General features: G+C 46.5%; 1 protein-coding gene across 7 annotated transcripts in view; it reads right to left on the bottom strand.

The window, feature by feature from the left end:
* Positions 1–23,946, bottom strand: part of STXBP4 (syntaxin binding protein 4) — a 211,224-nt gene that overhangs the window by 64,713 nt on the left and 122,565 nt on the right. Inside the window, exon 18 of one of the 7 annotated variants that reach the window (XM_061615302.1) lies at positions 860–1,890. The exons of the other annotated variants lie outside the window; for them this stretch is intronic. Coding sequence (XP_061471286.1) covers positions 1,853–1,890 — 38 coding nt within the window. The 3' untranslated portion in view covers positions 860–1,852. Of the gene's footprint in view, positions 1–859; positions 1,891–23,946 lie in introns of those variants that run through there. 7 annotated transcript variants of the gene reach the window in all.

Below are 23,946 nucleotides of genomic sequence, written 5' to 3'. Positions count from 1 at the left end.
GCTCCATTGCTGGGCACAACCCCTGCCCACTTGCCTTGGGGCAAGTATGTTGCTCAACTAATTTATTTATTGTATTTGTATCCCATTCAAATGGTTTCCCCACATTCAATTGATACAAGATAGTCCCCGCCTGCAGGCTTACAATCTTAAAAACATGACACACAAAGGGACAGGGGCAGGGAGGGAAGAGGAAAAAAGCAAACACTGGCACCAGTTCTTAAAGGTCGATGATAGCACTTCCCAAGATGAAGATGATTATTGAAGAAGAATCATATAAGACTTAGTTACTCTGGGATGGTTGACATGTTGCCCAGCATGAGGTTTGTCAAAAGACAATCTTACAACACTATGTTCTCCCATAATGTAATATCTGTGACAGGTGTCATCTTCCAGGTGCCTTCAGAGTTTATGCATGTGGTGACCAGGGAGAAGGTATTTTCAGTGGTGATGCCCTGAATGATACTCATTACAGACTGCCCTCTCCTGACAGCAATGCTTTAATTATTTAATAAATAAATTTTAGCCAAATCATGGCTTCCCTGTAGCCGTCTAAAAATAGTTGTTATGGGGGGCAATCTTGAAAGGTAAGGGAGCTGGCTCCCTCTCATTCAAGCACTGTGTGGTTCACAATACCTCATTCACACGATAGGGAGGAATGTGGGCACTCCACCCACCCACCATGTCACTGTGAATGTATGAATCATCCCTATGATTCCTCCAGTCTACTATTTAAACTGGTAGGAAACATTATCTCATTGAGTGTTAACAAATTTAACTAAATAAAGAAGCATAATCTTCCTCCAAAGCGGTGGTGCTGAAGGAGCAAGAGCAAAATGTTCACATGCAAACCAGCTAGAATGCCAGAATATTTTAAGTAGCTGTCAACAGGCTGGCAATTACTTATGCAGTTTAGCAGCAAAGGGATCCAGATTTCATCAAGTGCTCTTAAAACATCACGTAAAAATTATTTTATCAAGCAGCTTCCATGTGATGTGAGCATCTCTACAAAATCAAGAGCCAACGCATTGCAAGATACTGGGGAAATTAATCAGGGGCAACTCATGAAACATTTCCTGTCTGATCCTCAGTGGCTTTCATGGGCATAGCACCTCCCTGCCTTCCCCCCTTTCTGACCTTTCTAGTTAGGAGCACTTACACAGAGAGGATGGTAGGACGGTGCTATACCCATGAGAGCCACTGGGGATGAGACAGGACGTGTTTCAAGAGTTGGCCTCCTAACAATTATAATAGTGGTTATTATTTCTAGAGAAAACATGCACACACATCCTCAAGTAGTCCCATATTGTTATTGGCCTGTGGCCATGCTGGTTGATGAAGATGCTGGAAAGTGGCCTACCCCCGCCCCTCCGTCACTTGACAGCACTCCACTCTCGGATGCTGCAAGCCCTGCCTTCCATATACAGAATCATACTTGCAGTTCCCCACAGACAGCTCTATGTAAAACATATCCAGGGCATGAGCAGAGTCTTAATCCTTTCTCCAAGTGCCACCATGGATGTCTTGAGATTGCTACACATGGTTAAATAATATATAAAATAATAAGATGATCTAAAGAACTAAGGGCGGGGGAGAGATGCACTTCCATTTCTACGTTATCATGTAACTGTATGTCGCCCACGTATCTGAGCAAGCGTGGGATTGGTCTTTTCTTTCTAGTTTCCCTTCCCCCATAGGCTGTCTTCTGCATTTTGTTTGTGCTGCCTGTACATTGTTTGCTATTAAGCTGTACAGCGCTCTGAGCACGGCAGTGGGTGGTGAAGACGGTTTTATAAATAACATCATTCCTTTCGATTCAAGGCAGAAATTCAACACCATCTACATTTCCTGAGCTCTAGGGTCCCGATTCCCTTCTTGCACCCATCCGTTGTACTTGGTTCCGGAGAGGGAGAGAGAGAGAGAGAGAGAGAGAGAGAGAGAGAGAGAGAGAGTGTAATGAGCAAAGCTATGCATTTTCATTTACAATTTCATTCTTTCTTGCTATACTAGTTAAATATAAGACATTGTTGCAGCAATACAGCAAATAAGTATATGATCACTGTTCATAGGAGGATCTGGTTTTAGTTTCTTTTTCTTTTCAAGGATCTTGAGTCTTGCAGCAGCTTTATATATATCTTTAAGGTATCATGGAATGACTCTTTAAAGCTCTTTAAGTTATCATGGAATGACTCTTTGTTACTTGAGCCAGAATGATGGAAACTTCTATGAAGGTCTGAGCACTACAACCAGGATATCTTCTAATTTCCTTTTTGATAATAGTCAATTGATGAGACTTGTCATAAGATGCAGGTCAGTTTCACATAAGGAGACCCTAATTTGGGCTGCATCCAGATAGCATTTTATTCTATTTTTGCAACGTTTCCTTACCTGATAATTTCCACATTTTATTTGATCTTTCACAAGACATACAGTAAAAGCCCCTTCTAGAAATCTAGTGGAATACTGTGAAAGTTCAGCGCTCATTTCCATGTTAATTGTTTCCAGAAAAAATCCATTTGCTATCCTATTAACTCAAAAAATCAAAGGAGTAAAGTGACAAAATTTGGGGTGGTATACTGGCATACAGTTCTTTCCCTGGGGGAATCACAGGGAAACAGAAGTGCACATGTGCGGAAAGGGTGGAGGAGTAGTGACATGTCCAATGACATTCATTGTGTCACACCACACCCACTGGTATGAATGAAATTTAGCACGACATGGCAGTATATCGGTCAAAAAGCCACAGTTCCATACAGCAACAGGTACTGCAATGTAAAAGGAATGTTAGAATGCTAGAAATCAGGACAGAAGCACTACCATTATAATCAGTAAAGTTAGCACAATAAACCCCATGTCTGAATGCAGCCTTGAACTTCCTGTCTGGGGCAATACAGATATGCTGATGTAAATGTATAGTTCTTGCAAGCTGCAATGTTTAGGAATGCCTACTTGTCCCAAGGTGTCAACACTGGCTGTCTCTGGTCGGAGTGGGGAAACTTGTGAAGACATCACACCATGGCTAAGTGTTCATGCCAATATGGGTATTCTGTTTTCAGCAGAATCGCTAAGATATTTACAATGTGTAGTCCTCACCTACTTCTTCCTCACATACATGAATTTTGTAAAGAACCCGGGACCCAGCCACCCAACCTGATATAGCTGGTCCCAGTCAGGCACCTTCTGTGTGAACCTTGACTTAAAACCAAACAACAACCCTGCAAGGTAGATAGACTGCCACCATCCCTTTAACCTGGTATCCCACTCTGGGTCAAGAGGAAACCCTAAGTGCCAGAATTACAGACTTGCCAGAGATTCCACAGGTCAAGAGTCCTGGAGCCTCAGGTCAGAGTCCCAATTTCACAGTAGTTTGTGAAAGAGCCAAAACTCCCCCTGCAATGAACACATACTGAAGAAATAGGAGGTAGCTTTATTAAAAATGGAAATAAGTGCAAAAACTGAGCAGCATAACAATTCCTTTAAACCAAACATCCAGAAGGTTAGGTATGATACCAAAATACAGAGAGTTCAAGTCACAGGCTAAAATAACACAGCCTGTCTAACCTAGCTCAAATGTGACACACACCGGAAGGCAGGCAAATTGGCCCATGGTTCCACATCTCCCCAGAGATGTGCGTCTTGGATAGCATCAGGTTAGATGGGGCATTTAGCAAAAGCACCAAATCACTTTTATGGGAAAGAAAGCCAGCAACAGGTAGAATTTATTTATTTATTTGACTAGCCAATCAGAGGGCTTCCTGGTGGTGCTGTATTCCAGGGTTTTCACGCCCTAACAGACATGCAGTTTCTCAGTCCAGTGGCCTGGAGGTACCAGGCTAGACACTGATAACACAGGTGTTTTCACTCTGCTTCCAGTTAACTCAGTTCAGCTGTGAAAACTTGCTGATTCCTAGTCTAACCTTTAGGCATTAATCCAGGTAAGATGTTTCCCAGTGCATTGCCACAGAGCCATTTTGGTTGGACAAACCAGTTTTCCTGACAAATTCTTTTACCAAGAATTGTACGGGATGCCTGGTTTGCCCTCCCACCCACCCTTCCCATTGTGTTTTATCTGCAACAAAACAGCTAACTAGATACCTTCTCTACTGTTATTTTGACATGCCTCTTAACACATGAACACTATGGTGTGCGCTACTGATCTGTGATGCTGGAAGTTACCCTCCAAAGGTTCTATCATCTCAACGTTTTGCAGCGAGGAAAACAAATTCTCATTTCTATCTGGGCTGCTCACCAAATGTCTGTTGCCATCCTGAGCACAAAGAACCAAACCTTCCGTCTGCTTTCCTTATACTGCATTGTCACTACCAATGTGCTCCTTGGGGATGGGATCTAAAGTTCAGATGACCAGAAGAGGCCTACACTACTCTATCAGACCAATGTTTGAGTCACTCCTGATAGTGAAAAGTGACAAGAGAAACACTCAGAACACCAGAAAAGTATTGTTTCAAAAAGGGGTAGGACAATATTACAGCAGGGCCCCGCTAATACGGCGGGTTAGGGACCAGGCCCCCGCCGTAAAGCAGAAATTGCCGTAAAGCGGGGCCCCATAGACTATAATGGGCCGCGTTGCGCAAAAATGACATCAAAATGGCGCGTGACGGAAAAAACCCACTGTATTAGTGGAACAAGCGCTGTAAGAGCAGGGCCTTTCCCTAATTGAAAACCGCCGCATGAACGAAGTGCCGTAAAGCAGAACGCCGTAAAGCAGGGGCCTACTGTACTACAAAACTGTGGAGCATGCCAGTTTACTTTAAAAGACAAAGAGAATAGTGCTTTCAGTGGTCACTAGCCATGCTGGGAATCACAAGAGGTGACAGCACTGTTGCAGTCAGGTCCTGCTTGCGGGCCTCCCATAAGCATCTGGCTGGCCATTGTGAGACCAGGATGCGGGAGCAGATGAGCTCTTTGGTGGATCCAGCAGGTCTCATCTCATGTTCTTACTCCATGACCTGCTGTCCCGAAGGCCATCAGGGATTTGTATGGGCCCAACTGCTTGCATTACATGCTGGTGCACTGTGTAGCCTTATGCATAGTCTCATAAGGAAATACGACAGCTGGGAGTGTGGTACTACTATCACGAAGAATGGATGTGTGTGTTGGGACAGTTATGGGAAGGCAAGAATCAGAAGCCTGAAGGGTTGGTTAAAAAGGATCAGAATGTGGCCTGCCCATTACAAAAAAGGGGCCTAGAAAATAACCAGTCTAAAATATCTCCTTTTTTTCATTACAAGAGTTCCTTATTTAGCATTTCATCTTTTTGTTGGACAGGCTGTATCCTTCTCATTTATAACATTCAGCCACATCAGCTGTCCATCTGCTTCTCCTGCTCATCATGGGGGTGAGAGCAGTGGTGGTTTGTGCCTCACAGCCTTTGAGTGTTTGATACCCTCCTATTTCCTGCCCCGTCACTGATAATTGCTGTGATTGAAAGTCATCTCATCCTGTACAAAGCTGAAACCAACAGGATTTGTTTTGGGAACTAAGCAGGTGTTGGGTGGGGTTGGAATTCAACAACCAACCCATAGGCATGTTGTGGAGCACCAGTGACATGACAGTGCAATGGGGCCAGTATTGCTGGCTGGCTGCTGCTGCCGAAGAGTACTTCCTGAATGTTACTAGGGGACAGATGGTTGGGGTCCTGATCCTGCAGGTAAATGGCCAGTACAACAAACAGATCTCTGGCACATTACCATGGGCAAGGGGTTTGTCATCTGGTGCACTCACATCACTGGAGTTGCAGCTGAGCAAGAGGATGTTTTATAGCAGATGGGGTTAAGAGACAGATTGGAGTTCACAACTGGCAGGATAAAACAACAGCCCAGAGCTGAGCCAGTGAATGGTGAAGACAATTAGGGAGAGCCTAATTGAGCTGGCAGAAGAAGCTCTTCTAGATTTCTTGGCAGACCTTTCAAAAGGTACCAGCAGAGAAATTCGCGGTATCCTTGTGGACAGCCAGATGAGTTTCTTCAAGCACAGACTGGGTAAGGGGGAAGAAGATGGCCCAGTAAGACCAGTTTTGATACCCAGAAAGTTGGGAGGTTGCCATAATGCAAAAACAAGTGAAGGTCCACTTTGTAACCCAAATGAGGGAGCGGGAGAAGAAGGGAAAGAGGAGAGAGAGGCTGAAGAGGTGATGAAGAGAAAGAAGAGTCCACAACAAGAGAATGAGGCTTTGTTACAATCAGACAGCACACTGGAGAAACGAAACCTTGCTCATAACCTCACGTTGCTTGAGGACATGGAGGTTAGGGATGTTTAACAGTGCCATTAGGATATGCATTACTTCCAGTTTTGCACATAATGCAAAACTCGACCTCAGTAAGAATTAAAAGTGTGAGAAACCGTGTGGAAGTGTGTAGCCTTCAGTTCAAGAGTGATTCCTGCACAGACATTATTCATACAAACAAGGCTAACAAAGGAGTAGAGCATAGAAATCACACCCACATTTTGTAATCCAGGATATGCTCGCCCTGAGGAAGCTCCTCTAACAAGGACCCTGGAGTAAATGGGTTTGTATATACATATATAATTGGAACTAAGGTGACAGCCCACAAATTGTAACTTTATTTTTTAATTTTATGTGTGTATGTGTGTACGTACACACGCACACACAGCACCACCACACCATTTACCTTGTACAATGTTGCTTTTGTGAAGAAGACAGCAGGACACACGCCATGTTGTATTCTCTGATGGACTCTCTACTTGAACATTTTATCTTTTCTAAATGCCTAGCAGAATAGACTGAAGGTAGTTTGTGGGGAGGAAGGATGGGTGAATACTACAGAAAAGATAAGGTGATGTTTCAAACCAAAATTAAGGCACTTTTTCAAAGGCGTATCAAACTGCAAGTAATGACTGTAGTAAACATTTGTAGCAAACGGGGGACAGATAGACTTGATTCAAACCAAATGTCTGATTCATATGGAGAGTCTACAATACATCAAAATAGATGAAAATAACAGAAGCCTTTAGCAAGTGTGTACCACTTCAACATTGATTTGAAACACTGACTGATGAGAAGCTATTGTAATGTGTTGGCCTGATTCCTTCTCAATTTTTCATACTTTGAGCATTCATTGGGAACTCTAAATGTCCTGGAAGGAGTTAAGAAAGAAGGCATGGATTTTATGAGCAGTTAAGATTCTAAATACAAAAGGGAGAAATAAAGAAAAGTGCATGCATGGATGCATGTAGCAAGACTGGTTATAACAGGTGGTGGGGCACCTTCCTCTGGGGGACCTTAGTCTGTCATGGAAGGGTTATTCTGCACCAGGAGTTGACAATCCTTTCGGGCCAAAGGGCACATTGTTAATTCTGAGAAAGTGCTATTGGCCTCCAGTCTCAAAATGGCTGCCATGGGGGCAGCATAAAGCAAAAGGCCTGCTATGGGGCTGTGGCAGAACACAAAATACTTGCTATATCTAAAAGAGCAGACAGAGACAGGACCACAAAATGGGGCAGGCATACCCCCCATCACCTGTGCCCCATCAATGGAAAAAGGCACCTACATCAGCCACCAGGTACTCACAGAGAAAAGCTTTTTGCACATCTCCTCCGTTTTTAATTGAAGGGAGGGCATGTCTCTGTTGGCTTACTAGGCCGTACTACCAATGTGTTTTTTCATCAAGTCTGAAATGTTTCAAGATGTATGGGAAAGCAGCCTTATCTCCTGTGCCTGGTCTGAGAGAGCAGACTTCCAAGGCCAGACAGGTTGCCATGGTAATGGGAGATAACAGCTGGGAAAGTTACAGCTGCCTGCTGTTAGTTCTTCCTTCTTCTGTGTCTTGTCTTTGAACTGAGAGCTTCTCCTTGAAGGGAGGAAAACTCTACATGTATCTATCTTTAAGCCTTTGGGCCATAATGTCTAAGTAAAGAGTCTTAAACTTTCTTATGCCTCTGTGATGTTTCTTTACCATCTTACATCCAACGTAACGTGTTGTTTCACGCAAGAACCGTCAAGCACCAACAGGGTTATGGGCCCAGATCCAATGCGCGTTACACAGGAGTAAGTGGCTGGTCTGAACGGCAGACGGAGTTCCAGAGGGCAGAGTGATTGATTGAATCAGACAAAGGTGAGCAGAGATGGCTGCAGTAAACATGTCTGGAGGCTTGCTGATGGAACGACTTACTGGAAAGAATTATGGCAGTTGGAAGCCAAGAATGCATGCTTTTCTAATCAAGGAGGATTTATGGGAAGCTATTGAAGGAACACCCCCTACACCCCTTACAGCGGCCTGGACACGGAATGATGAGAGGGCGCAGGCGTTTATTACCCTGGCTCTATCCGATTCTCAACTGCTACACGTGAGAGATGTTACAAACGCCAAACAGATGTGGGACTGGTTGGAGGCTCTTCATGTGCAACAGACCGCGGGATCTAGATTGTGTTTGGCACGGAAGCTGTATCAGATGCGCTTCACGGGTGAGTGCGATATGAGTGAGCATCTTACGGAATTCAGACGCTTGTTTGCTGAGTTGACGGACCGAGGCGTCGAACACAGTGAAATTCAGAAGACCTATTTGATCCTGGCTTCACTCGATGGGAGTTGGAATAATTTCGTCATGGCAATGGAAGCGATGCCAGATGGGGGGCTCAATGTTGCATTTATTGAGGAAAAGCTGTCCCAGGAATGGCAGCGGAGACAAGAGGAGAAGAAAAATGCCATGCCGAAGGAGGCAGTCGGAAGCAAGCAGGATTACAAGCAAGAGCAGCAGCGGCTAAAGGCTTGTTATGCCTGCGGAGCTCGTGGGCATCTGCAGCGGGACTGTGCAGTCAAGCGAAACTCCAGGGACGGAAGCTGGAAGACGCATAGTGGAAGTGTGAACTTTGTAAACAGAACTCTCAAGATTTAGGACCTGTTGACTGGATTATTGACAGTGGTGCGAGCCATATATTAATCAAAGACAGGAGTTTGTTTTACACGTCTACAGATGAGCAGGACTTTGTGCAATTGGCGGATGGATCGCGGAAAAATGTGGAGGCTCGAGGACTGGTGAGATTTGATAAGCTTGTAATACTGTCAGATTGTTTGTTTGTACCAGAACTGTCTCATAACATATTGTCTGTGAGAAAACTGACCATTTGTGGGTTTTCAGTCTTGTTTGATAGAGACAAATGTTATGTAATGAGGGGAGATCAAGTGTGCATGCAGGGAAGTCTGAATGATTCTCAGTTTGTAATAAAGGGCAGTCAAGCAGGATGTGCTGTGTTAAACGCTGAGGCACAGACACATCAAGGCTGCGTCCATGAATGGCATCAGAGGCTGGGGCATGCAAACTTTGACACGGTAAAGAAAACCCCTATGCATAGTGAAAACATGCGTTTAAAAGACTGTGGACAGTTGCTAATGGATTGTGATGCTTGCCATAAAGCAAAAATGACTATTGCACCCATAAACCGGGAGGCTGAAAGCACCACAACATCTCCCTACCAGCTAGTTCATGTTGATTTATCAGGGCCAATAAACACTTCACGAGGAGGTGCTAAGTTCTTTATGGTAGTGGTTGATGATTTTTTGAGATTTTGTCATGTTTATTTGCTCAAGCAGAAAAGTGAAGCTGAGCAGAAGCTGAAACTGTTCATTAAGAGAATCGAAACTCAACATGGCACCACGGTGGGGGCTATACGCTCAGACCAAGGAGAGGTTTTCATGAGTAAAGCATTGCATGAAGTGCTGGCAAGTAAGAAAATAGCACTTAAACCTTCCACCGGGGTTGCAGAGCACAAAAACAGGGTGCTTCAGGAAGCAATGAGAGCAATGTTAATGGATTCAAGTTTAGGGAACTCCTTTTGGGCAGAAGCAATTCTGTATGCGAATTACATTCACAATAGGGTGTTACACAGTGCACTTGGAATGTCACCTTATGAGAAACTCACTGGGAGAAAGCCGAAAGTGCAACACATTCAGAAATTCGGAGCTAGATGCTGGGTTCACATATCACAAAACAAGAGAAGAGGCAAACTTGCACCCAGAGCACAACAGGGATTTGTTCTGGGGTTTCAGAATGCATATTTCAGAGTTTGAATACCAGAAACACAGCAATTAATTCTGAGCAGAAGCATTAAAGTCTCAGAAAAGCCTTGGGATCAAAGGCAAACAGTCATTCTTACAGGGTCTGCTGAAACACAAGCACAAACATTTAAGCCAAACCTAGATGTGAAAGTGGAAGGTACACAAATTCCTCTCAGGGATGCATTAAATGAACTCATTTGTGGGAAACGTAGAAATAAGAAACTCAAGGCTGAAGAAATGGAATTTCCTGAGCAAGCTGTGCCAAGTACCAGTTCAAACGGGGGGGCTGAGAGAGCAGAAGCTCTAGTGCCTTTGAGACGTTCAGAGAGATCAAACATTGGCAAACCGCCAGAAAGATTTACTGTGGGATTAATAACTAGTCCAGGAATGCACAAAGAGGTTGAGATGGATCCCGAAACACTGTATCTGACTTGTGTGCAACCGAAGTTTGATTGAATAAAGTTTTAGCTAAATGTACAGAGATGTTCTGAAATGTACTGAAATGTATTGCAAGATGCATTGTAGAAATGTATTATTGTTATTGTTGTAATGGATTTACAGACATGATGAAAGGGGGGAATGTTGGCTTACTAGGCCGTACTACCAATGTGTTTTTTCATCAAGTCTGAAATGTTTCAAAATGTATGGGAAAGCAGCCTTATCTGCTGTGCCTGGTCTGAGAGAGCAGACTTCCAAGGCCAGACAGGTTGCCATGGTAATGGGAGATAACAGCTGGGAAAGTTACAGCTGCCTGCTGTTAGTTCTTCCTTCTTCTGTGTCTTGTCTTTGAACTGAGAGCTTCTCCTTGAAGGGGGGAAAACTCTACATGTATCTATCTTTAAGCCTTTGGGCCGTAATGTCTAAGTAAAGACTCTTAAACTTTCTTATGCCTCTGTGATGTTTCTTTACCATCTTACATCCAACGTAACGTGTTGTTTCACGCAAGAACCGCCAAGCACCAACAGTCTCCAGTCCTGGCATCCAGTGAAATGTGGGCACGTTTAAGTGGACGTGTTCAGTGCAGGGGAGGCCAAGCCAGTGCAAACAGGAACTGAGGAGGGAGAGCAAACAGCCTCTCATGCACTGGGAATGTCTGAGGGGAGGTGTGCCGAGACCTTTTGGAGGTACTGTAGGAAGTACTGGCATTCCCTAGGTACCATGGTGGTGACCCCTGTTCTACACAAACCAGAACTAAGCCTTCTTGTATCAGTTACACATTAAAATCTGTTCTAGGAATGTTCTCGACCCGCCAAAGCAGATTTGGGGAGAGCACTGGGCACATGCAGAGGGAGGAGGGGGGTAAGTCCCTTTGCACTAAAGGTGCCCGGATTTAGCCCTATGTTGGATACAACCCAATGCATTTTTTCTCTCTGTGTGGAGAGGCTCCAAAGATGGCAGAAAGACAGGAGAACTGTCTTTTCCCTAATAAGGTACTGCATACACAACTCCTTTGACTCACATGAAACCACCAGCTAAAAGGCTATCCAGGCTTAAACATCTTGCTGCAAAGCAGGGCCACCAGATGCTATAGCAAAGGTCTTCCCCTCTCTGTGCTGACTTTTACTAATATGCAATCTTGTATTTGTTTATTACAGTGAGCAGAGTATTTATGCTATTTTAAGTACTCTGTCAACTGCTTTGAGCAATGTGCCAAAGCAGCATATAATTCAAATATGCTATGTTCTGCCTCTACGGTCGGAGGGAATATGCTTCTAAATACCAGTCACTGGAAACAGCAGGAGAGGAGAGTGCTCTTGGGCTCAGATCCTGTTTCTGAGCTTCGCACGGGCATTTGGTTGGCCACTGTGAGATATGGATGCTGGACTAAATGGACCACTGGCCTGATCCAGCAGGCTTTTCTTATATTCTTAAAGAAGAATCAATCACAGATCAACTAAAGAAATTCAGCTTGCAGAATGCCAGGTGCATTAAGTGATTTTGGATTAAGAAGAATTAAGATCTGGTATTCAAAGCCTTGGTTCACTTCACTCTTTAACCCTTCATGCATATTGTAAATATTTAAAGAACAAGATATCACGTCTTTTAAGCAACGCACAGTGATGGCTACATACCCTGACACGGGCAAACTTATTGACCTCCTCAGGCTTTTCTCCATTTCCTAAGAAAATATATTTTTCCTAACAAAACAAAACAAAATGTTGACCTGCACATTCTGTCAAGGGGTTAGTTCTTATAATATACTCATGATTAAAATCACAGGGTGACATTAAAAGCCACTTTGTCCACATCAATCAGTAGCCAGCTGGTTGGCAACATCCATATACCAGGTAACCAGAAGAAATGTGTCATTTGTCCCCAAAGAAGAATCCAGCCCTCATGAGAAGTTACTTTTAAAACTACTGAGATTAGGTTTTTTTTAAATAAAATTTTTGAGAGGTTTTATGAGAGTCACAATCTGAGCCCAGACAAGTTTACTTGGAATCAAGTCCCATTTACTTCAATGGCATTTTCTCCCACGTCAATGTGCCTTGGATTGAAGGCTCAGTTATTTTACATTGCTGTTGTTTTTATAATTTTTTTATCTCATTTGGAACTTCGCAATCGGACATAATAATCAATGTGCATGACAAAATGCATATACATACTGTGTAGGTTGAACTATATGGGTGGTTAGTCAGAATGATTAAAGGTGGTTGGTAACTGTTTGCCAAGCTGGGAATATGCAACGCTAAACATATTCACTTAGCAAGTAAATCCACTGAATATAGTTGAGCTTGCTTCTGAACAGACACGTTTAGGATGCAAAGCTGTAAGTCACAGTAAAGAGGGTCACTTCTGGCATACCCTCCTCCCACTCTGCAAAGCATCTTGTGCTGCAGGTTGCAAGCTATTGAACTTGCCCTGGTAGCTGTATCTTTCACAGAAGTTTGATCTGCAGCAGTTAGCAGATAAAACTGTTGAGTTTCATGCCATGGAAGCCCTTACCTACTGAGTTCTGTATGTCAAAACTCTGCTAAAAGCAAAAGCAGTAGGCCAGGGTGGTCCACCCCCATCAGTTGGCAACCCTAACCAGATGGCACTTCTGAAGCTTCAGCACAGGCTGGTTAGGCAGTGTAGGTCAGGTGGCCAGATGCAAAAGGGGCCCTGCACTTTTAATAATTATGTAGCAGAGGGAATTTCAACTGGTGGAATCTTCCAAACAAGCTGTATCTTGCATGAAAAGCTAAACCTGCTGAAATCCCGTTCTATATAACTATGAAAGATCAGGAGCCCTGTCCTGTTTTGCCTAAGTGCAGCAGGGTAGCTTTCAAACACAGAGCCATGTGGACTGGGGCCACTGTTTGCAATGCAACCCCTCCCCATCTACAAGACAAAAATTCATTTCCACCCATGTGGAATCATTTTCCCTGTATTTATTTATGAATGTGTATACCTGTGTCTTTGAAAAAAATTTTTTGAGACACCTTGTAAGTTTATGTTTAGTTTTTGGTTATGCTGTAAAGAAATATGAATTGATTGATAGCTTTGAACTTTGGAAAATTGCTCTGTATATCTTGTAAGAGAAACAAGGTTTTCATTATACATTATTAGCAGTCCTATTGTTGCAATGAGAAACAGATTTTCTCAAAAATGCAAAAAGAGTCATATCAATTTGCTTCTCCAGGGCAGTCATATACACACTCTTGAACCATGTGAAGTAAACAGGCACAAGCTGATAAGTATAATTTTTAATGAGAGCAAACCTGTTTTCCAAAAGCTTCTCCTTAGTGCAAATAAAACTAGCTGGGTGAGATATCCCCATTGACTCTTAATGAATCTGATTATTCATTAGCAGAATCTTCTCACACTCTGTTGTTGTTGTTGTTGTTCATAACTACCCTAAATAGCAATTGACATGCTGGACAGATTTTAAATGCAGCGAATGCCAACCCTGCTAATATGAGTTGGCTAATATGAGCTAAGAGAACAAAACGGGACTCCCCCACACTGGAAAGGGCTGTATATGAGAAATATATAATACACTGATGTATGGGATTACTTCACACATTATGCCCAGTCAAACCCAGGTATGCCACTTGTGTGCCTTTAACTAATGTCTCAGAATGTAGGAACGCCTGTCAGACGATGAGATGTAGTTGGCAAGATGTGCGTGAATAGCCACACTTTGTCCCCCACCTGGATTTCAGGTCCCGGCTGTCAACCAAGGTGGTGGCAGGGTTGTGAAAGGTGTGGAGGTGGTAGCCGAAGTTCGCAAAGAAGGGGGTCTGTTGGGTGGAGGAGTGCACCGAGTTGTTGTAGGCAAGTTCTGCGAGGGGCAGCAGGGTCATCCAATTGTCTTGTTAGTAACTGACATTGCAGCACAGGTACTGTTCCAGAGTGGTATTGACTTTTTCGGTCTGCCTATCCGTTTGAGGATGGTGGGCGAAGGACAGTCATAATTCAATCTGCAGCAACTGGAACAGTGTCTGCCAAAACCAAGCAGTGAATTGGGGGGCCCAGTCCAAGACCAAGCTGTTTGGGAATCCATGTGCCTAGGAAACATGCTTGACAAACAATTGGGCAGTTTCTTTAGCAGTTGATAAGCCTGAGCATGGGATGAAGTGGGCCATTTTACTGAAGGCATTGACTACCACTAGGATGATGGCATTCCCCTGTGAAGGGGACAGATCCATGATAAGTCTAGGGTTACCATTCTCCAGGGCCCCTTGAGTGTGGGAAGCAGTTCCAATAACTCATCCGGTCGCCCTGGGGCATGCTTGGCTCTTATACAGGTAGGGCAAGTCTGAATGCACTTTTTGATATTATGTTTTATTCCAGGCCACCAAAAGTCTTGCATAACTGCCTGCATCATATTAAATACCCCAAAGTGTCCTACGATGGGGGTGTCACGGCATTGCCGTAGCACCTTATCCCAACACTCGCTGGGGGGCACATATAAAGCTTTGTAGTGATAAAGCAATACCCCCCCTTCAGGAGAAGCCATATCAGTGGGATAGGGATTGGGCTCCTGCACCTCTTGAATCTGCTCCCTGGCGAATGGGTCTTTCTCCTGGGCACCTCTGACGTCCTAACCCAGGGATCACACGATCTTGTCCAGGGGAATGATGTGACAGAGGGGTGTCTCTGGGCATGGCTTGTTGTACTCTGTCTTGTGAGAGCATGGATCTGCTCTTCTGTTTCGGGTATGCAGGTGATCCAGAAGTAAAATCTGGAAAGGAATTGGAACCATCACACCTGGTACTGGTTCAACTTGCAGTTTGGAGACTCTTTAGGTTCAGGTGATTGGTGCAACTGTCCACTACATGCCGCGCCCCTTCTAGAAGGTGTGCCCAGGTGTCAAAAGCATCATGGATAGCCAGTAGTTCCTTCTCCCATACAGTATGGTTTTGCTCAGAGTCAGTCGGCTTACACGAGAAGTATGCACAACGATGTAGGTCCCCCCCTTTCAATAGCGCAGCTCTGACGCCAACGTCAGAGGTGTCCATTTCCATTATGAAAGGCTAGCAGAGGTCACATATTGTAGTATGGGCTCAAATGAAAACAGTTGTTTAAAGCTCTCATATGCCTGTTGGGCTGCTTCAGTCCATCAGAACTGGCCAGCTTCCCTTTAGACAGTCTATTAGCGGAGCCATCATGTTGGAGAAAGCAGCAATGAACAGCCTATAATAATTGGCAAACCCCAGGAAATGCTGTAGGTCCTTTTTTGTCTGGGGGGGGGGATGCCAGGAGAGCATGCAGCATACTTTCTCTGGGTCCATCTCCACCCCGGTCAGGATGATCTGGTAGCCCAGAAAGCCCAGTGTGGTTAGGTCAAACCTGTACTTCTCCAGCTTGGCATATAGGTGGTGTTCCCTCAGGTTCTGCAGTACTGTTCTCATATGCTCCTCGTGCTGCTCTGGGGAGTCAGAGTAAATAACAATGTCATCCAAATAAATAATCATGAAGCGATCAAGGCAGTCCCAAAAAAATGTCATTCATGAAATGCCGGAAGCCTGCTGAAGCATTCGATAGTCCAAATGGCATGACCAGGTCTAGAAGTGGCTATACCGGGCCTTGAATGCAGTTTTCCATTCATTCCCTTTCCGGATCCTGACAAGGTTGTATGCCCCATGCACAACCAAGTGTAGATTTTCACCGTTCACAGTAGCTCTAGCATCTTATTGATGAAGGGTAGTGGGTAGCTGTTGGGGATGGTGATTTTGTTCAGCTCCTGGTTGTCTTGGCAGGGGCAGAACTCACCACTCTTTTTCTTAATGAAAAGTAGGGGTGGGCCCAGTAGGGTACTTGAAGGAGCAAATGAACCCCCACTTCAGATTGACATTAAGGAAGTCCCTTAAGGCAGCCAACACTGGGTCAAACAGCGAGTAAGTGCAGCCAGAGGGGATCTGGGCCCCAGGAAGCAGGTTGATGGCACAGTCATATGATCTATGGGGGAGGGGCAGTTGGTCTGCTGCCTTCTTGTTGAAGATGTTGCTGTAGTCCTGGTACTTCCTAGGTATGGGAGTAAGCATGTCGGGTGGTGGGGCAGTTGCTGTTGCCACCACTTCTACCATCTCCACTGGCTGGCAGTTGTGTTCATAGTAGTTTGACTGGAATGTCACCGAGGCTTTCCCCCCATTTATTTATTTATTTATTACATTTGTATACCGCCCCATAGCCAAAGCTCTCTGGGCAGTTTACAACAATTAAAAACATTAAAAACAAAGATACAAATTTAAAAACACATTTTTAAAAAGCAATTTAAAACCACGTGCTAAAATGCCTGGGAGAAGAGGAAAGTCTTGACCTGGCGCCAAAAAGATAACAGTGTTGGTGCCAGGCATACCTCGTCAGAAACATCATTTCATAATTAGGGGGACACCACTGAGAAGGCCCTCTCCCTTGTTGCCAGACTCCCAGCTTCCCTCGGAGTAGGCAACTGGAAGAGGGCCTTGGATGTTGAGTGTAATGTACAGGTAAGTTCATGTCGGGAGAGGGTTCCATCAGGTATTGTGGTCCTAAGCCAGCCTTTCCCAATTAGTGGGCCACCAGATGTTGTTGGACCACAATTCCCATCTTTCCTGACCATTGGCAATGCTGGCTGAGGCTGATGGGAGTTGTGGTCCAACAATATCTGGTGGCCCACTAGTTGGGAAAGGCTGTCCTAAGCCATGTAATTATTATTATTTTATTATTTATTAAATTTATTAGTCGCCCATCTGGCTGGTTGTCCAGCCACTCTGGGCGACGTACAAGATAAAACAATACATTAAAACATTAAAATTTAAAACCATAACAGTAAAAAACCTAACCCACCCCAAAAGCCTGCCTGAAGAGCCAGGTCTTCAAGGCCCGGCGGAAGCTTATCATAGAAGGGGCATGGCGGAGATCATTTGGGAGAGAGTTCCACAGGGTGGGGGCCACTATTGAAAAAGCCCTCTCTCTAGTCTTCTCCAGTCTAGCTGTTTTAACTGGTGGGATCGAGAGAAGGTCTTCTGAGGCTGATCTTGTTGAGCAGCATCCCTGACGATGCTGGAGGCGCTCCTTCAGATAGACTGGGCTAAAACCGTATAGGGTTTTAAAGGTCAAAACCAACACCTTGAATTGGGCCTGGTAAACAACCGGTAGCCAGTGCAACTCCTTCAGCACTGGAGTGATGTGATCTTGCCGGCGGCTGCCTTTAATCAGACGAGCCGCCGCATTCTGTACCAGTTGCAGCTTCTGGACCGTTTTCAAGGGTAACCCCACGTAGAGCGCATTACAGTAGTCTAGGCGAGAGGTGACCAGGGCATGTACTACCGGTGGGAGCAGATGGTTGGGAAGGTAGGGGCGCAGCCTCCGTGTCAGATGGAGTTGATACAGCGCCGCCCGGCTCACAGCCGAGACTTGAGCCTCCATGGTCAGCTGGGAGTCAAGAATGACCCCCAGGCTGCGGACCTGGTCTTTCAGGGGCAATCGTACCCCATTGAGCACCAGGTCCACATCCCCCAGCCTTCCCTTGTCTCCCACAAACAGTACCTCGGTTTTGTCAGGGTTCAGCTTCAGCTTATTCCTTCCCATCCAGCCACTCACCGACTCCAGGCACTTGGACAGGGCTTCTACAGCCAACCTCGGTGAAGATTTAAATGAGAGATAAAGCTGCGTGTCATCTGCATACTGATGACATTGCAGCCCAAATCTCCTGATGATTGCCCCCAGCAGCTTTATATAGATGTTGAACAGCATCGGGGAGAGGATGGAACCCTGTGGCACCCCACAAGTGAGAGGCCAAGGATCCGAAACCTCATCCTCCAATGCCACTCTTTGGTACCTACCAGAGAGGAAGGAATGGAACCACTGCAATACAGTGCCCCCCATGCCTAACCTCTTCAGGCGGTCCAGGAGGATAACGTGGTCAATGGTATTGAAAGCCGCTGAGAGATCAAGGAGAACAAGGAAGGTGCATTCGCCCCTATCCCACGCCCTCCTCATATCATCTACCAAGGCGACCAAGGCTGTTTCAGTCCCATGTCCAGGCCTGAAGCTCGATTGAAATGGATCCAGATAATCCGCTTCCTCCAAGTGCACTTGCAACTGTTTTGCCACCACCCACTCAATCGCCTTGCCTAAGAATGGCAAATTTGAGACTGGGCGAAAGTTGTTCAGATCCTGGGGATCCAAGGAGGGCTTCTTTAAGATTGGTTTTATTACTGCCTCCTTGAGCGATGATGGCATTACTCCCTCTTCGAGAGATGTATTTACCACCATCTTGATCCCCTCACCCAGTCTATCTTTGCAGCTCATAATGAGCCACGATGGGCAAGGATCGAGTAAGCAAGTGGTTGGCTTTAAGGTTGAAAGCATCTTGTCCACTTCATCAGATGGAAGAAGCTGGAACCGATCCCACACCACCAGAGCACCACTGGTCACCTCTGGCTCGCTCACTGTGTCCACAGCGAATGGAATAGTACTCTTAATACGATCGATTTTCTCCGCAAAGTGTTTAGCAAACTCGTCACAGGAGGCCTTAGCATGTTCCATTGGTTCCGGAGCAACTGGACCGACCATGCTCCGGACCACTTGGAACAGCCTCCTGGGACAGCACTCTGCAGATGCAATAGAGGCAGCATAAAAATCTTTTTTTGCTGCCCTTATTGCCACATGATAGGCTGCCGCAGCCGCTCTAACATGTGTCCGAACGTCGTCAGAGCGAGATTTCCGCCACCGGCGCTCTAGCCGTCTCACCTCCCGCCTCAGAGTTCGCAACCGTGGGGTGAACCACGGTGCCGTCTGAGTTCTATTCAGGGGGAGAGGGCGTTTTGGAGCCACGCGGTCTAATGCCCTGGCGATTGCAGCATTCCACCCCTCCACCAGGGTCTCAGCCGAGTGGCTGTGTGCATGCTCCAGAGAATCCCCAAGCGCATTCAGGAATCCATCAGGATCCATCAGACGCCTGGGGCGGACCATTTTAATAGGTCCTCCACCCCCACAGAGGGTTTGTGGCACCGAAAGGTCCAGCCTCACCAAGTAGTGGTCTGACCATGACAAGGGGGTGATGGATGTACCCCCAATTTTCAGATCACTCCCCTCCTCTCCGGAGACAAACACAAGGTCGAGTGCATGACTGGCTACATGGGTGGGCCCCATTGTAATAAGGTGCAGCTCCCAGGAAGCCATGGTTTCCATGAAGTCCCGAGGCGCCCCAGTAAGGATGGCCTCTGAATGTACACTGAAGTCCCCCAATACCAGTAGGTTTGGGGACTGTACACGCACAGCCAAGACCACCTCCAGCACCTCGGCCAGGGAGTCCGTCGTGCAGCGGGGTGGGCGGTACACGAGCAGAATCCCTAGACTGCCCTTTGGGCCCAACCTCCAGCACATGCAATCTGCCACCTTGGTCTCACAGAGAGGAGGTCTGGTGTGAACCAGGGACCTTCGGTAAATAACCGCCACTCCCCCTCCCCGACTACCGACCCTCAGCTGCTGTGCATATGAGAACCCAGCCGGACACATGGCCACAAGGATAGGAGCAGCAGCCTCATCCAGCCAGGTTTCCGTAATACATGCCAGGTCCGTGCCCTCATCCAATATCATATCATGGATGAGGGATGTTTTTTGGGCAACAGACCTGGCATTGCACAGCAGCAGTCAGAGTGTGGAGGCCAGAGTGTGGAGTCAAGCATCCCCCAGCTGTCTGTTGGCTCTGGACAGGCCCGGAACAGGGGACAGATATTATGCATCTCTCCCTAGTTCCTCTTACCTGACGTGACCTGCCCCTAGCTTTCCACCAGCATCTGCCACCCAGCCTCGGTATACATTGGCCTCCCACCCTTCCCCCATCACTCCCCTGTGATTGACACATGCCCCGATGTAGGCTTCCACCACTCAGGCAGGCACCCAACCTTAAAACAACCCCCCCAAAAGAAAAGAAAAGAAAAACAAACAAACAAAAAACAACAACAACAAAACAGACACAGCACACACAAAAAACCCAGGCCACCTCAGCCAGCCGGCTTTTGTATCCCTCCAAAGAGGGACAGGTGGTGGGAATCAGTCACAGCTGGCTGGGTACCTGGGGCCTGGTCCTGCAGATGTACGTCTGGCAGGCAGAAGTCCACAGGGAAGGATGGTGGAGATGGTGGTCCAGCAGCAGCAGCAGCAGGCTCTCCTTCCCTGGGCAGCGGTGTTCTTCTCTTCCTGCAGGTACTGGGTAAGGCTTTATAGGTTAAAACCAGCACCTTGAATCGAGCTCGGAAACATACAGGCAGCCAATCCAAGCGGGCCAGAATTGGTTTTATATGTTCGAATCGTCTGGTCCCTGTTACCAATCTGGCTGCTGCATTTTGCACAAGCTGCAGTTTCCGAACCGTCTTCAAAGGCAGCCCCACGTAGAGTGCATTGCAATAATCTAATTTGGAGGTTACCAGAGCGTGGACAACTGAAGCCAGATTATCCCTGTCCAGATAGGGGTGTAGTTGGGCCACCAACCGAAGTTGGTAGAAGCACTCCGTGCCACAGAGGCTACCTGATCCTCAAGTGACAGAGATGGTTCTAGGAGAACCCCCAAGCTACGAACCTGCTCCTTCAGGAGGAGTGCAACCCCACCCAGGACAGGTTGGAAATCCACCATCCAGTCAGAAGAACCACCCACTAGCAGCATCTCAGTCTTGTCTGGATTGAGCCTCAGTTTATTAGCCCTCATCCAGTCTATTGTCACAGCCAGGCACTGGTTCAGCACATTGACAGCCTCACCTGAAGAAGATGAAAAGGAGAAATAGAGCTGTGTGTCATCAGCATACTGATGGCAACACATTCCAAAGCTCCAGATGACCGCACCCAACCGTTTCATGTAGATGTTGAACAGCATGGGGGACAGAACTGACCCCTGCAGAACCCCATACTGGAGAGTCCAGGGTGCCGAGCAATGTTCCCCAAGCACCACCTTCTGGAGCCGACCCGCAAAGTAGGAGCGGAACTACTGCCATGCAGTCCCTCCCACTCCCAACTCAGCCAGTCTTCCCAGAAGGATACCATGGTCAATGGTATCGAAAGCCGCTGAGAGATCAAGGAGAATCAACAGTGTCACACTCCCCCTATTTCTCTCCCAACAGAGGTCATCATACAGGGCGACCAAGGCTGTTTCGATGTCAAAACCAGGCCTGAAACCCAACTGAAATGGATCCAGATAATCGGTCTCATCCAAGAGTGTCTGGAGCTGGCCTGCTACCACTCGTTCAAGGACCTTGCCCAGGAATGGAACATTTGCTACCGGCCTATGGTTATTACGTTTTTTTGGGTCCAGGGAGAGTCTCTTCAGGAGTGGTCTCACTACCACCTCTTTCAGGCAGCCAGGGACCACTCCCTCTTGCAGAGAGGCATTAATCACTTCCCTGGCCCAGCTGGCTGTTCCATCCCTGCTAGCTTTTATTAGCCAAGAAGGGCAAGGATCCAGCACAGAAGTGGTTGCACGAACCTGTCCAAGCACCTTGTCAAAGTCCTCAAGCTGTACCAACTGAAACTCATCCAAGAAATCGGGATGGTATTGTGGGATCTTGCTGTGTCAATCAGGTCATCCCCAGAACCACCGGAAAGTGTTGCAGAGTGGCTAGATAAAAAGACAGCTGCTTCCAATGCTTAGGCAACTCCACCGACAGTCCCATGGTTGCCTGTGTGATTGCCCCTGAGGTCAGGGGCCGCCCATCAATGTTCTCTATGGATAGAGGTGTTTCAAGTGGATAATGGGGATGTTGTGTTGCCTTGTGAAATCCAAGTCCATAAAGTTGCTGGACACCCCCAAGTCCACTATGGCCAGCACTTGGACACTCTGCCCTAAAGGCAGTCCCAGGATTGGGAGGTGAAGGGATGGCTTGGGTGGAATGGGTCCTTCATGGGGTCCATTGCTCACCATCGATCCAAGCTCATGGACCTCTGCAAGATCTGGGATTTGTAGCTTCCCTGTACTGGACTGGGGCTTTCTCTGACTTGGATGGACAGGCCTTTGTGAGATGGCCTGCCTTTCTGCAGTACAGGTACAGCCCCTCTCAGTGGCACTTCTCCTCCTATGTCTGTCATGGCCATATTAGCGGAATGCCAAAAGGCGGGGCCCTACCGTAGTGGCAAGTGCCTAGGAGTCCGGGGTGAGGGTGGCCAGGCTGACTCAGAAGAGTCCTCCTCAACAGGAGGGGGAGGGCTACACAGCAGTGATGGCAGAGTGGGCAGAGGAAGGGGGTGAGAGATGGGCAAAGAATCCTCCTCTTGGCAGGGATGGGCTTCCTTGCTGGTAACTGGATCTGCAGGGACAGAGCTGTCACTGTCCACAGCACGGGAGCCTGCATGCCTGAAGACATGTCACTGGTGTTTTCTCCCCATTCAAAGTCTAACTCCTCCCCCTCATTGTTGCCACCCCACGCCATTCCCTCAGGGCTCATGACACAAAAGGGCCAATGACTTGCCGCAGAATCCCAGGCATGTCTAACCAGAAGTAAGTCCTAGTAAATGCAGTGGGGCATACTCCCAGGTAAGTGGGGTTAGGAATGCAGCCTAAGAGAGGTGAGGAAGAGCACTAAAAGAGGTATGGCTTTAACTCCAGGAATGCAACAGCGTTTTCCTATCTCCCCTTTCTTTGTAGTCCCTGATCCCCTTCCAAAAACTGTCTCCTAAGGACGGGGGGAGACCCTCTGGAAAAGGATGGCATGAGAGAAGAGTCTGTGGGAAGAAAAGGGGAAACACTGAAAACTGGGGACTCCCCACAATGCAGAAGTGTCCTCAGCTCACACAGCTTTTCTTTTAGACCCAAGTCTATACAATTCGAGTAGAAGAAGGCTGCCAAAACAGTTCAAAGGGCTGAGAGGCATGTGTGAGGCTGAACATATCAAGGGGAAATAGCACCAATGAAAACTGCCGTGAACACTGTAATGCAGAGGGCACAGGGAACATGAAGCCCCTGTATTATGTCACGTCCTTTCCAAGGCTTTTTAGGCACCGTGTCTTCAACACACACTGTATTTCAGAAGACTTTTCAAAATTCTGTTAGAGGCAGAAATGTTTGACTATTCACATCACAGTTATTCCAACCTCCCTCCGCCCACCCTCTCTCTCTCTATTGGGATGCTTTAATTCTTGAATCACAGATTCAGGATCAGCTGAGCTTGTACGTATTTCTGGAATGTTTCCCAAGCCAGAATGATTCTAGATTCAATCTTTAAATTTAAACGTAAATAGCAGAGCTATTTTTAACTTTCAGGATCACAGAATGGAACCATCCTCTGGATTGAGTGATTTCTAACCAATTTCTACCTACCACAATCGACACAACCAGATGTTAGTCTTCAGCTGCATTTATCAAAGGTTTCTTTTGCATGACTTCTCGCGCAGCCTGCTGGAAGTAATTTAGCGTGACTGAACATTTCCATCTGCATTCCTCCCATCTCCTTTCTCATCTCAAACAGAATCTCTGCCACTAAATAGTTACAGCTATTGACTATGGAAAAGTGTG

This window comes from Rhineura floridana, chromosome 3, assembly GCF_030035675.1.
Source record: "Rhineura floridana isolate rRhiFlo1 chromosome 3, rRhiFlo1.hap2, whole genome shotgun sequence".
NCBI classification, from domain to species: Eukaryota; Metazoa; Chordata; class Lepidosauria; order Squamata; family Rhineuridae; genus Rhineura; species Rhineura floridana.
The sequence above is the reverse complement of the archived record's forward strand: the minus strand, read 5'-3'. Positions and strand labels throughout refer to the sequence as shown.